Source organism: Pelophylax lessonae, assembly GCF_965119305.1.
Source record: "Pelophylax lessonae genome assembly, chromosome: 2".
In the NCBI taxonomy this organism is placed as follows: domain Eukaryota; kingdom Metazoa; phylum Chordata; class Amphibia; order Anura; family Ranidae; genus Pelophylax; species Pelophylax lessonae.
The window spans coordinates 391,909,022-391,924,051 of record NC_138769.1 but is presented as its reverse complement, the minus strand read 5'-3'; the positions used below and the strand labels follow the sequence as shown (position 1 = coordinate 391,924,051).

The following is a 15,030-nucleotide window of genomic DNA, read 5'->3' as shown; positions in this document are numbered from 1 at the left end:
AACTTTGCCCCAACAATGCGCACCATGGAATCTTCTAAGCAGTTGTCTAGAAAACTGAAACTGAAAATAGTTGACACTCACAAAGCTGGAGAAGGCTATAAGAAGATAGCAAAGCGTTTTCAGATGTCAATATCCTCTGTTCGGAATGTAATTAAGAAATCGCAGTCATCAGGAACAGTGGAAGTTAAAGCAAGATCTGGAAGATCAAGAAAAATATCAGACAAAACAGCTCACAGGATTGTGAGAAAAACAATTGACTGCACGATCCCTCCAGAAAGATCTGGCAGACACTGGAGTTGTGGTACACTATTCCACTATAAAGAGATACTTGTATAAATATGGTCTTCATGGAAGAGTCATCAGAAGAAAACCTCTTCTACGTCCTCACCACAAAAATCAGCGTTTGAACTTTGCAAATGAACATTTAGACAAGCCTGATGCATTTTGTAAACAAGTTCTGTGGACCGATGAGGTTAAAATTGAACTTTTTGGCCAGAATGAGCAAAGGTACGTTTGGAGAAGAAGGGGCACATAATTTAATGAAAAGAACCTCTGTCCAACTGTTAAGCATGTGGGTGGATCAATCATGCTTTGGGGTTGTATTGCAGCCAGTGGCACAGGGAACATCTCACAAGTAGAAGGAAAAATGGATTCAATAAAATTTCAGCAAATTTTGGATGGTAACTTGATGCCATCTGTTTAAAAGCTGAAGTTAAAGACAGGATGGCTTCTACAAATGGATAATGATCCTAAACACACCTCAAAATCCATGGGGGATTACATCAAGAGGCGTAAACTGAAGGTTTTGCCATGGCCTTCACAATCTTCACAATCTCCTGACCTCAATATAATTGAAAATCTATGGATAGCCCTTAAAAGAGCAGTGCGTGACAGACAGCCCAGAAATCTCAAAGAATCCCGGCAGACTTTTGTAAGGAAGAATGGGCAAAGATACCTCAAACAAGAATTGAAAGACTCTTGGCTGGCTACAAAAAGCGTTTACAAGCTGTGATACTTGCCAAAGGGGGCAGTACATGATATTAACTCTGCAGGGTGCCCAAACTTTTGCAGATGCCATTTTTTTGTTTTCTGTTATTTTGAAAGTGTAAATGATGGAAATAAAATCTAGCCTTGGTTGACATATTATAAAAATGTCTAATCTGTAATTTGATGCCTTTTGGAGATTTTTCCATCTTTCCTTGGCTTCTTTATGCACATTAATACACATTTTTACCTGGGGTGCCCAAACTTTCAATTCCCACTGTAAGCGGCCTCTCGGCAGGTGGGCTTAACACCAAGAGGCTGCATATATGCTGCCCTATGTAAACACTTTTCTGTGCTGAGAGCGTGCCCCCTGCACAGTAACTGGCATGGACCAGAAATCTCCCAATGCATACTTGCAATCGGGAGCTTTACAATCACGTGACTGCTGCGACAGCCAATCACAGCGGTCACATGACCCAAATGCCCGCCTTCGCCTCCCTGCATTGACTGTTTATGGCCTGGCTGTTTATGGCAAACCTTACACACTAGAAATGCAAATGTGCACCAACACACTCTTCAGGTAGTTTGCATAAAAAAAACTAACTCAACTGTTTAAACATTTCAGGTTAAAAAACAGAGGGTTTTTGTTGCATGCATTTGAAAATATATGTAAAGCCACACTGCCCCTTCAAGTCACCTTTGTAAATTGAGTTCACTAACCTAAGCTATCAGGTTTTCCAACTATGGAACATATACAGCAATGCGTGAGCTGAAAGGCTTACCTAGAGGCAGATTCCAACTTATTTGGTCCTTGTGTCCCATAATTTGGAACTCCATCCATCCATTAGCAGCTATGTGCTTCCATTGTGGAGACACTCAAATTAGAAAGTGTTAGGACTGCAGGTAACACAGGGTGCCGTGTAGTCAGTGGCGTAGCGTGGGGGGTGCAGGGGGGGCGGGCCGCACCGGGCGCAACATCTGGGGGGGCGCATCCACAGTGTCACTCTGTCTGTCTGACTCTGACATTCACACACTGTCTGCGGCTGCCTCCATCTTTAGGCTGGGAGATGTCAAGCGCGGCCGCCCTATGGCTGAAAATGGCGGGTCGGGGCGGGGCTGGACTGTGCCTCACCTGTCCATTGGTGTAGGGTGGGGTGGTGTTGCAAGCCAAGCCCCGCCTATGCCGCCTCTCCTCACTGCTCAGTCAGTTTAGCAGCGAGTGAGTCAGCAGCCTGGCGCTGTCAGAGTGGGTTTTTTTTTTAATCACCTGATTAGAGCCAGAGGCTCTAATAGGCTTCAAAAAAGAGTGGACCCAGGGCGCAGAGCAGTGCGCCCCAAGCCCACCCATTGTGTGACAATAGCGAATGAAAATTCGCTATTATCACACGGATCCTCCTCCTGGCCAATCAGGAAGCGGTTCCGAGACCCGCTTCTTGACTGGCCGAAAGGCAAACGCATGCTATTGGCCAAGGAGGAGGCGAGAGGACTCAAGGAGACGCGGGGAACTGAGGAAAAGCCGCCGCTGCAGGTAAGTCTCTCTGCATTGGAAGGGGGCGTGCTGGTCATTCTGCATTGAAAGGGGCACGCTGGTCTCTCTGCATTGAAAGGGGGCACACTGGTCTCTCTGCATTGAAAGGGGGCAAACTGGTCATTCTGCATTGAAAGGGGGCACGATGATCTCTCTGCATTGAAGGGGGCACGCTGGTCATTCTGCACTGAAAGGGGGCACGCTGGTCATTCTGCATTGAAAGGGGGCACGCTGGTCATTCTGCATTGAAAGGGGGCACGCTGGTCACTCTGCATTGAAAGGGGGCACGCTGGTCTCTCTGCATTGAAAGGGGGTAGGCTGGTCATTCTGCATTGAAAGGGGGCACACTGGTCATTCTGCATTGAAAGGGGGCACGCTGGTCATTCTGCATTGAAAGGGGGCACGCTGGTCATTCTGCATTGAAAGGGGGCACGCTGGTCACTCTGCATTGAAAGGGGGCACACTGGTCCCTCTGCATTGAAAGGGGGCACACTGGTAATTCTGCATTGAAAGGGGGCACACTGGTCATTCTGCATTGAAAGGGGGCACACTGGTCATTCTGCATTGAAAGGGGGCACACTGGTCATTCTGCATTGAAAGGGGGCACACTGGTCATTCTGCATTGAAAGGGGGCACACTGGTCATTCTGCATTAAAAGGGGGCATGCTGGTCATTCTGCATTGAAAGGGGGCATGCTGGTCATTCTGCATTGAAAGGGGGCACGCTGGTCATTCTGCATTGAAAGGGGGCGTGCTGGTCATTCTGCATTGAAAGGGGCACGCTGGTCTCTCTGCATTGAAAGGGGGCACACTGGTCTCTCTTCATTGAAAGGGGGCACACTGGTCATACTGCATTGAAAGGGGGCATGATGATCTCTCTGCATTGAAGGGGGGCACACTGGTCATTCTGCATTAAAAGGGGGCACGCTGGTCATTCTGCATTGAAAGGGGGCACGCTGGTCATTCTGCATTGAAAGGGGGCACACTGGTCATTCTGCATTGAAAGGGGGCGTGCTGGTCATTCTGCATTGAAAGGGGCACGCTGGTCTCTCTGCATTGAATTGGGGCACTCTGGTCATTCTGCATTGAAAGGGGACCCGCTGGTCATTCTGCATTGAAAGGGGGCCCGATGGTCACTCTGCATTGAAAGGGGGCACGCTGGTCTCTCTGCATTGAAAGGGGGCACGCTGGTCTCTCTGCATTGAAAGGGGGCAGGCTGGTCTCTCTGCATTGAAAGGGGGCACGATGGTCATTCAAACTTGTATTTTAGATGCATTTTACTTTAATTACATCAGTATTTTCATAACAAACAATTCATGTGCTTAGGGGGTAAGGGTTTCTTTAACTAATCTAGTGGAAGAGACTGAATGCTAAAATCACGCAGGTTAGGGGGCGCAAATTACTTGCTTTGCCCCGGGTGCTGACAACCCACGCTACGCCACTGCGTGTAGTGGCCCTGCAGCTTACACATGCGTTTGCAAATGCGTGTCAACTAAACCCCTGTTCTTTATTTATATCATGAGACAGGTCTACTTGGTTGGTGGCAGACTGGAGAGTGAGTACATCAGACGGGGGGCTGGCTGGCTTCCATGCACCTCTTTTAATCCTTTCAAACTTTGTTTTTTTCTGATACAGAGATGGAGACGCTGGGCATTACCTGCTGGTGTCTCACTTAAAGTCCCACATAGCCTACATTGTTCATAATTTGGAACTCAGCTATTCATAGAGTTAGGGACCACACAAAAGTGACTTAGTGCGGCACTGTGGCTTCATTTGTATTTGCAAAAAGGTTGTTGTTGTAATGTTAGTGTGAAGATCCATCACGATGATGTAGTACACAGTGGACACAGCATGGGGGGGGGTCATTAAAACATTGTGACAAGGAGCAGCAGCATATCAGAGTTTTTGTGTATGAACTCAGTGGGGCTGCACCTTTGTTAATAGACTGAAAAGAGGCAAAAGTAAGGGGTATGCTGCTCGCAAGGCCTGAATGATCCATTATGGAAGATTGGATGCTGAACTCCAACAGGGGCTCATCCTATGCCCCACAGACTGCACACATCCTAAGAAAAAATGGATTGCACTGCAAAAAAAAAATTCAAAGCTAGCAACTATACTCAGCTGGAAAGCATGAACAGATATGCATTTACCCACAGGCCTGGGCTTAATCCTAGGATTAAAATGTTACACACTGGATGTCCCTCTCCGTTTCAATACAAAACCACATTTAGATGATTACATAGATGATGGAGACTTTCTTTTAGGAGTCGCTGAGAGAATAAGGTTACTCTGCATGATCATATGAATAATGCTTTATAAATTTCCCATTGTAACAGATGATATTAAACAAAGCCCAGGTTGATAATGTAGTTATTATTGAGCAATTCGCATGTTATGAGTCTAAATTTCAGTATCACATATTTATGTATTTCATCAGAAGAGAAGACAGCACAATACTTGAGAAGAAGAAATGCAGCTCGCCACAAACTGGGTACTGCTTTAAATATGCCCTGCTCCTCTATGATAACCTACCACTAAAAGCATTTTGCTTTTGCTAACATCAATCCTGCTGCGTATGCCAGGGTTGAGCTATTCTTCTTCTGTAACATTATTAATCCCCAACTAATACTTAACTTTACCATTTAGCTATTACTTTATTTGGAACTCATACCAACTAACCAACCAGAATCTAACCAAAGTCAATGCATGATGGTATAGGGCACTTTTTCTAAAACACTGTTACTCTTACAAAATGTTATGTATAGCATTTTATTCAATATTTATGATCTTTTTAAATAACCTTAAATTTTAAATCACAGATACATAAATGATTCAGGTATGATATAGAATGTGCATAGTAATAAAACCATTTATGATTATTAAGAGGAATGTTTCAATGGACTACCAAACTTGTATTGTCATAATCCTTTTCAGTTGAAATAGGGGTGAGGGCTTCCCAGGTGCTGAAGAATGCAGAAGCCAGTGCTTCTTCGAACTTTAGCTCTTTCTGGATTAGACCATTTAGCTATTACTTTATTTGGAACTCATACCAACTAACCAACCAGAATCTAACCAAAGTCAATGCATGATGGTATAGGGCACTTTTTCTAAAACACTGTTACTCTTACAAAATGTTATGTATAGCATTTTATTCAATATTTATGATCTTTTTAAATAACCTTAAATTTTAAATCACAGATACATAAATGATTCAGGTATGATATAGAATGTGCATAGTAATAAAACCATTTATGATTATTAAGAGGAATGTTTCAATGGACTACCAAACTTGTATTGTCATAATCCTTTTCAGTTGAAATAGGGGTGAGGGCTTCCCAGGTGCTGAAGAATGCAGAAGCCAGTGCTTCTTCGAACTTTAGCTCTTTCTGGATTAGACTATACCAAGTAGCAGATACTTAGATTTCTCTGCTCTAACCTCTTCTGATGAACTGTTTTCTGTTCTGACAAAGTGAAGGCTAGTGTTTTTGGGTGTATGGAGCTGTTAGCATATTAAAGCCCAATGGCACTCCAATGGTTGCTGGGGAGCATGCATGGTGCCATTCTCCTTTCCTCAATGGTGGGACTTTCCAATTTAAGGCTAAAATACAAGACCCCTAAATCACTGTTTTATATTTCTGTGTGATCCCTGTTTTTGGCCAGGTAGAAAAGACAAAACAATGACTTTCTCAAAACAAGAATGTGATTAAAAATGCAAAAAGCACAACTCAAGTCAATGGTGGTGTAGATGTTAAGCCAAAACTTTTTTTTATAATAGAATGAAAGTGAAAAAGTTAGATCTCCTGTCAGGTTTTTATTGCTAATCAAAGGGAATGATAAATAACTGCGCTCCCAATTTAACATACAAAATATAATCATGCAACAAAAAAAATAAACATATAGGTGCTCAAACCATAAACGGTGAATGTGCCAATTCTATCACTACCTAGCATAAATAATGGCAATGCTTTAACAAATAGAAAAATCAAAAGTGAATCCAGGTAAAGACATGAAGATTTAAAGTGACTGATTGTGCTTCCTCTCCACCAGCATGCGTGCACACAGCTCACTTACCAGAACTTATTGACCCCTATTACAGGAAGTCAAGAATGGCATTTGACAATTTCTAGTTGACAACTTGTGGGGGTTAACATTCACTGCCAATAAGACCAATGCATGTGGGGATGGAGGTGTTAACTCTCACTGCCACTAACCCCCCATTCTGCACCTGCATTGGTGGACATGGTAATGTTAACCCCTTTCTCAATTCCAGCCTGCTCCAGTCCCATTCTTCTTGTGCTATGGTGCTGGACAGGGAGCAGGAGCAATGAAATCAAATACAGTCAGCTGAGCTTACCTCAGCTTACACTCGCTCCTGGTAAGCTCACATCTTCTTCTTACGGGAGTGCAGGCAGGGAAGTGACCGAACGGGTGGGAGGTTTAGGCAGGTGGGTGGGTGAGCAGGTGGAGGGTTCTCAGAACCTGGCCGCATCCCATTCCTGCCCACACAAGAAGCAGCCTTCACCAGAGCCAGGAAATTAATGAGTGAAGAACTTCTCATTGAAAATTCACCTCCCTTGTTGCTCAGCTGCCTCTGAGTATAGATCGGGTATCGGCCCTGTTTGCAACAGGAGTACACAGAAGAAATTTGTCTGGATAGCCGCACTCCGATGCAATCACCTTTATTCTTTGTAGTATTTAATAGATATGATTAAGCACTAGTCCAGGTGTGAAACACGTTAGCTGTGTTCTGCTGTTTCACCTCCGTTTGCTGTATAATTCATTGTTTTTACTACAAAAAATAAAAGATGATTGCATCAGAGTGCGGCCATCCAGCCTCATTTCTTCTGTGACCAGAGCCAGGAAGTAGGCAGAGGATCGCAGCCTGCATTGTGTGCTTTTCAAAATGACAGGAGTAACCGCAGCATCACTCCTGTCATTCAGGCAGCTGGAGATCTGAGCACTCATTTGCTCTCAGCGCCCACTCTCTACTTGCCCTCAGCTTATTTCCACTCGCCAAATGCGAGCAGGTGAGTAGACATTTTGAGGGCTGTAGTAGGTAACATTATTTCCGATAATTGATTACAAGTTGAAGGTTTTCATTGCTGTCTTTGTCCCTGCTGGAAAGTTTCACTCTCTCTCTCTGTCGGTGACCATTGTTACTGAGACAGAAGTTAAGTCCAAAATCAGAAAGTTGTTAGCAGACAGGAAGTGAGGGGAAATCTTACAATAAGGACACCTGTTCATGATAACTGTCTAAGAGGGGAAATGTATTTTCTAGTTTCTTGTTGTGTCTCTTTGACAGAAAATTAAGGAAAATGTCTCCAATGGAGATAGACAAAACATAAAAAACTCACTTTCATTCCTTCCTCACTCACTCTATCTAAACCAAAAAATGTTTAGGCTATAGAAACTTTTCTTATTGAGATTGAACCACGTTGAACTCCATGACTTTGAGCTAATACAAACTAAGTCACGTTTATTCGACAGAGTTTTACATATTTCTAGAAGTGAGCATGGACAAGGCAGATTCAGCAGGTAGAAATAATTGAATTTAAGAATTCATATCAAATTCTTTCTTACACACTTCATCAAGTCACAGATTTCAAACTGGATCTATGCAAGGGAAAAGTGGTAAATCTCTATTCTCAGTGTGTCTGCCACATTTTATGTGGTTTCAAAGTCATTCAAGGTTATTTTGAGTTTTCTAATTTGAATAGTCATCCAGTTAAATCAGTGTGTAGAAGTAAAAAAAACACATTGCTGAGGAGTAAATTGGCCGCACTAAATGAGTTCAATGCCATATTCCGAGACGACCCCTCCATTATACTCCTGTAAGTGCATGGGGTTTGTTTTTTACTAATATCATCATTTCTCAGGCCCTCCGTAGGATTTATCAGACAAATTGATGGCTTTAGGTCTACTGTTGAGATCAACTGTGCACATTTTCTCTGTTTGTTATCCAGTGATTATCTGAAGTTTGCAGCCTGATTAATGGATGTGATCATGAAAACATGAAGCTGGCTAAGTGTATTTCATGCTGGCAAAATTTATGTACCAAGCAGAAAGAATGTTACACTTTATGCAAAGATAAGATTTTTCTCCTAATCTTTATTCTTCCCACGCACATTTCTAATACACTGTATTTGCACACAGCAAGCCTATTTCTGGCAATGTAAGGTGCAGTAGGTAAGCGATGTTAAGAGATCAGTCAACCAAAAAAAGATTTTTGGATAGTTGGACCACCTTGCTATAGTTCATATCTCTACTTTAAATTTAGATTCTCTTCCTGCAGAGAATTCCTTAATGAAAAGTGTGGTATATGAAAAAACAAACATTCATACTCCTCTAGGTGGATGCAGCATCAATCGGATGCTGCGGCTGTCCCCCGATACTGTTATCAAAGGCCACTGTTCTTTCAAATCTCAGTCTTCAGTAAGCAGAGAGTGCGCTTTGTCAGTCACTGGCTCGCTGCTCTGCACTGGCGCTCCAGTGTGAGTCTCTGACTGTGGAAAGGGTGGGGAACGGCTGGGTCAGGCTCTTAAGGGCATGTTGCTGGTCAGGCATCGAGGTGGATCTTGACATTAACCACTTGAGCTCCGGAAGGTTTTACCTCCTTCCTGACCAGGCCATTTTTTGCCTTACAGCACTGCTATGCTTTAACTGACAATTTCGCAGTCGTGCAACACTGTACCCAAATAAAATTCGTCCTTTTTTTCCCCACAAATAAAGCTAGATTTTGGTGGTATTTAATCACCTCTGCAGTTTTTTTTTTTTTTTTGCGCTATAAACAACAAAAGGGTGACAATTTTTACTTTTTGCTATAAAACACATCCAATATAAAAATGTAAAAATTTCTTCAACAATTTAGGCCAATATGTATTCTGCTACATGTTTTTGGTTTAAAAAAATCACAATAAGCGTATATTGATTGTTTTGCGCAAAAGTTATAGCGTCTACAAATTATGGGATAGATTTATGGACCTTTTTTTTTTTTTTTTTTTTTTTTCATTGTTTTTACTCTAGTAGCAATTTTTAGCAGGACTGTGACATTGTGCTAGACAAAAGTGACACTTTTTGGGGACCAGTGACACCAATACAGTGGTTAGTGCTAAAAAAATGCACTGTCACTGTATAAATGACACTGGCAAGGAAGGTGTTACCATCAGGGGAGATCAAAGGGTTAAGTGCGCTCCTAGGGAGTACTTTCTAACTGGGGGAGAGGTGCTGTGACTGGAGGAAAACAGAGATCCATGTTTCTGCTTAGTAGAAACACAAGATCTCCATTTTCCTCCCTCACAGAACGGCGGTCTGCCATGTTTACATAGGCAGACCGCCATTCTGCCTGTTATCTGAATAATCAGTCATGTGTCCAATTACAGTGGGAGCGGGGCTCCAGCGGCACGTACATGTGCGCCCCAGAACCAGAGATCTGAATCACGTATGGGTATGTGATTTTGCGCTTAAGGGCCACCCTGCCACAGTATATGTACGTGGGGCAGTCCTTAAGCGGTTAAAGTTAAGATCTCTCCAGAGCCTGGACCGGCTGAGTGACATCAGCTGGCAGCAGGCTTTAGCCCACTGTTGACTGAATATGGATCACATAAGGGAAGAACAAAGTGCAGTCCTGTGGTCCCCAGAAGTAGGGCCAAAAAAGCTTTGGCCCTACTTCTCCTTTAATAATATAAAAAAAATTAAAACTCCAACAGAAAAAGTCCAAAAGCATTTAAAATGGCTGCAGCATGTGGGTGGAGCACTAAGTGGAGTGATCTCAATACTGTTTGCTAAAGGAAGGCAACCAGTATTTATTCTCTTAGAACCAGCGCCTCAAGCTGCTGTCTCCGGTCCTCATTGTATAGATTTATAGAATCAAGAGCCATTGGATCCCGCTGCTATCAATCAAATCCAGTGACACAAAAGCAGGGGACGGGACTGAGTCCTGCTGTCTGTCAATGGATGCAGCAGCGGGACTGGTGAGAGCTCACGCACGGGTGCCCCTATGGAAAGCGGCTCTCCATGCAGGCACACGGTGAAGAGGAGCTAGAAGCGATGCCGGGGCACCCCAGAAGAGGAGGATCAGGGCTGCTCTGTGCAAAACCCTTGCACAGAGAAGGAAAGTATAACATGGTTGTTATTTAAAAAAAAAAAAAAAAAAGCAAAACAAACCTTTACAATCACTTTAACTAACGATGTGGAGGAAAACTAGTAGTCATCTATCTTAATGAAAAAAAAGGAGTAATGACAACCTACTAACAGGGAAGTAATTTAGGGCAGCAGTTAGGTTGGTTAGTGAAAGCAGTCATTAGGTAAAGGCTTAAAGAAGTTGTAAAGGCAGAAGGTTTTTTAATCTTAATGCATTCTATGTATGAAGATAAAAAGCCTTCTGTCTGAAGCAGCCTCCCCAGCACCCCCTAATACTTACCTGGGCCCCCGTCTCTGTCCAGCGATGTCCACAAGTCCCTCGGCTGTCCTGGGCTCTCCATCCTGATTAGCTGAGACACAGCCCCGGCACCATTGGCTCCTACGGCTGTCAACTAAAGTCAGTTAGCCAATCAGTAGAGGGAGGGGGAAGGGCTGAACCACAGCTCCATGTCTGAATGTACATATAAGGCTGCAGCTCGGCTCGGGTGCCCCCATAACAAGCTGCTTGCTGTGGGGGCACTGGACAGGAGGGAGGAGCTAGGAGCAGTGAAGAGGGACCCGAGAAGAGGAGGAGTCAGGCTGCTCTGTGCAAAACCAACTGCACAGAGCAAGTAAGTATAATATGTTTGTAAAAACATGCCTATACAAACACTTAAGGCCAACAATTGTGCGTAGCAGAGAACATAAAGTTACAAAGTGTGGCCTTCCCTCACAAACCTTAGCAGCTGATGCTGATGAGGGTCATTGCCTGGTAGGATGACAGTCATGATGATCAGGCAGTGGATAAAGATCGGAGACAGGATGGTCCTCAAGGTATAGAAGAAACAGGAGCTGTAGTGTGTCCGTACTGCAGGTAAAGAAATATGCATTTATTATTTTTTTTGTAATGGACCTGTAAAGCATTGCACCCACGATCAGCAGATTTTGGGTGTAATGCTACAGTCCTGCAGACTGTCTGTGTGTATCTGTCTCACCGTACTTCCGATACGGCCAGGCAGTTACATTGTGACATGGAGACTTAGCCCCCTTTCACACGGGCTGCCTGAACAGATTTGCCTGTCAATTATAGAAGGTGGACCTGATTGAACTCTCCAGCCTCTTCTATGGAGCGGCGGATGTTAGCGGACCCACCGATATCGGATCTGATCCGATCTTGTCTGCCAAAAACTGACAGATGATGGTCCTATTCCCCACCCATCTGGTGGATCAGATCAGATGCAGTGCCATCTTAAGAACATTAAAGGGCCCTGGGCAATGCAGTGCACTGGGGCCCTGCCTACACAATCACCCAAGGGAATAAAAATGCAAATTATCGATAAGGCGATATTTATTGGTACAGCAGTGCCAGGCTAATGACAGCTTCCAAGTTCGGCAGCTGGGTCAGGTGAAACACACACACGAACAGGAGTCAGACTCGACTGTCCTGTGTGTGCCTGTTCCTGTGGAGGTGGGCAGGCATTCCTGCAGTTGTGTACTCCTCCCCTCCACGGCCCAAGTGGCCTGACAGCAGCGCAGAGTCGACAGGCGCTTGTCACCTGCTAAGTTCAGGGGCGGGATGCACACTTGAATCAGGACTAATGCTTGGCTGGGGCCGGGCTGCTGGGCAGATGGGGCCCCCGGGCAACTGCCCTGCGTGCCCATTTGGTAAGATGGCCCTGATCAGATGGCATTGGATAGAAACAAAAAGGCGGTCCGTTTCCATCTGATTGCCCCATAGAGGAGAGTGGGACTGTGTCTGTGATTGCATAGTGGTGTGGACACGGACACGCTCAAGAGTGCTGTGGTAGTTCATTCAGAACTACAAGCTCTGTCAGACCTTGTGATTTTCTCATTCACAAAACACTGTGAATGGACAAGAATGCAGATTGTGACAGCTAGCGGGAGGAAGAAGATCCCCTGTTACCTGATAGACCAGGGGTTCAGGAGGAGCAGGGGCTGACCCATCAGTAACACGTTTTATGTTGCCCCCTGAAAATGTAACATGTAACTTATCCTTTGACATTCAGTGTCCCAACTGATGTGCACAACCAAGGCAACTGTGAAATAGCTTTGGTACTTCAGTCCAATTGTAGTCACTCAGAATAAGAGCTCATAGAGACTCTGCACACCAGAAGCTGTGCTGCAGCTCTGTACCTGAAAACCCTTTGTAACAGACACATTACAGATTTTGTGAAGTGCCACAAACAAAGCTCAGTGACCAAAAGTCACATTTCAGGCAAAGCACATGTTATAATATAGTGTGGTGTAGATAAAGTCATGAAAAAGCTGAAATAGCTTAACCCAGATGGCCTTAGTCACTAAATGAGTCATAAAAGACTGAGGCCCAGTAGAGGTTGTGTCACTGCTCTAAACTGGCAGTGAACTTACACATTACAGAGTTCATTGAGTAAGTGTCACAAACCAGACTAACTCACAAATTACCAAATAACTTTTGTACGGTTATGCCCCATACACACGTGCAGATTATCTGCAGACTTTTGTCTGCAGACTTACCAAAACCATATAATATGAGGTCAAACCTAAACACTTTCAATTTGTATGCAATCCGGCAGGCCCTTGCACTACATAGAAAAGGTAAGTCTGCAGACAAAAGTCTGCAGATAATCTGCACGTGTGTATGGGGCATTAGTGTTTTCAAAGTAAATACCCTTATGCGTCAACATCAACAGTAATGATTAATAAGACCACAGAGACTTAATGGTGCCAACCGCTGTGCTACTGCTCTGAAACGTGTAAAAAAAATGCTCTAGTGGTAACCGACATACTGTAGTAAACTATGAGGTCTGGAAATGTGAAGATGCCAAGCTCAATGAAAGGTGATATATTAAGTCAATCTTCACTATGTTTCTGTGCTTTTTGTTTTTTTTTTTTAAAAAGCAAGTTGCCAAAAAAAGCAAGTTGTCAGAGACTGGGTAATACCAGTAGCGTTGCCACACCTCCAGGTTTGTAGAAAAATGCTTTGAAGCTGTTACAGTACCCATAGATCTGAAAAGTCCACAAAGCAGCCATGAGCTTGATATTGATTTTTACAATAAAGCAAAGTTATCTGAGCAGTTCTAGCTCCGCCCAATACCTTTTACACGGCCCCAAAGCTACAACCCCCTCCAATGGGACCAAGGCTCCCCCTTGGTAAACAGCGGTAACTTCGAGAGCCCCCCTGCAACCAATGAACCCAGAAGTGATGCAGCTAATCAAGCATGACCTGTGCTTGATTAGTGGAAGTTGAGGGCAGGGGATATAGAAGGTCTTATAGGAGACCAGGGCACAAGTGACTGAGGAGCAGAAAGGCACCTAATGATCTCTCTGTGAGATCTGTCCATTTGGTAAGGAGTTATTAACCCTTTCTGGTGGAGTGGTCCTGTGGTACCTTTCTCTCCATATGTCCATCCAGAAGCTGATCACTTTTCAGGGATCACATTTCTTTTGAACTTTGAGAAATTTAATTTTCACTTATTGGAACTTTTTTCACCATAACCTTTGTTTGCACTATAATTAATGTGAATTGCATATATTTAGGTATTTATTATTAAAAAGCACTTTATTATTTTGTTAAATGTTTATGCATTTATAAATTCATGATTTTTTCACCTATTAAAATTTTTGGATTTAAAGCGACCTCTAATTATTTTTTTTCTTGTGTGAACACATCTAATGCCCAGATTGTAAATGTATTCTAAATCCTAATTCAATTCACTTTTTTGTTCACATAGCGCAGGTTTATACACATACTTATACATATTGTAAAGTTTGGGGGTTCTAGCTCCACCGGATTGAGTGCACAACCGTTTAAAACATAAACAAAAAGGCTTTATTTCAGCAAACTTAAACAGGCTTCCAGCAGTGCATAAATCAAACACAAAATAAAGTCCGCTTTTCTTCAGCACAAAGGAATAAAGCAAGAAAAAAGGCACATACGGTTTTGTGGATGGGTCTTCACCCCAAGGTTTGAAACAGTCCTCAATAGACCTCTCAGCAGCTTCCAGCAAACTTGCAGCTCCTTCAGACAGGTGCAACCACCAAACTACTCCTCCCCCACACTCACCTATTGCTGCTTCCTGTCTCTTAAGGACTGCTTCTCATGGGTCTTAACCCTGTATGTGCTGGAATCCCTTATGGTCAGGGGTGGGGGCTCTTTCCCACCCGAATATCACTACAGAGCCCCCCAAATTCCGGGTCCCAAATATCGCTCTATTCAACACAGAGAGCACTGCGATTCAGTCCTCCTGATTTTAGCTATTTCCAGGAATTTCTCACCCGTCTTGGGTGACCCCCTGAACATTTCCCAACTTCCCTTAAAGAGACCACAACCCAAACACAGGAGATATATAGCGATTGTCCAGGACCCAACCTTGGCGTCCTGTACATATCCCCCCCCTCTGC

The 15,030-nt window shown here is 43.7% G+C and overlaps 1 protein-coding gene across 3 annotated transcripts in view; it reads left to right on the top strand.

Moving 5' to 3' along the window:
* RPH3AL (rabphilin 3A like (without C2 domains)) overlaps nucleotides 1–15,030 on the top strand; it is a 393,784-nt gene that overhangs the window by 370,359 nt on the left and 8,395 nt on the right. For 2 of the 3 annotated variants that reach the window (XM_082245575.1, XM_082245574.1), the window contains exon 9: nucleotides 4,949–5,002. The exons of the other annotated variant lie outside the window; for it this stretch is intronic. In XM_082245575.1, coding sequence (XP_082101701.1) covers nucleotides 4,949–5,002 — 54 coding nt within the window. The remainder of the gene's footprint in view (nucleotides 1–4,948; nucleotides 5,003–15,030) is intronic. 3 annotated transcript variants of the gene reach the window in all.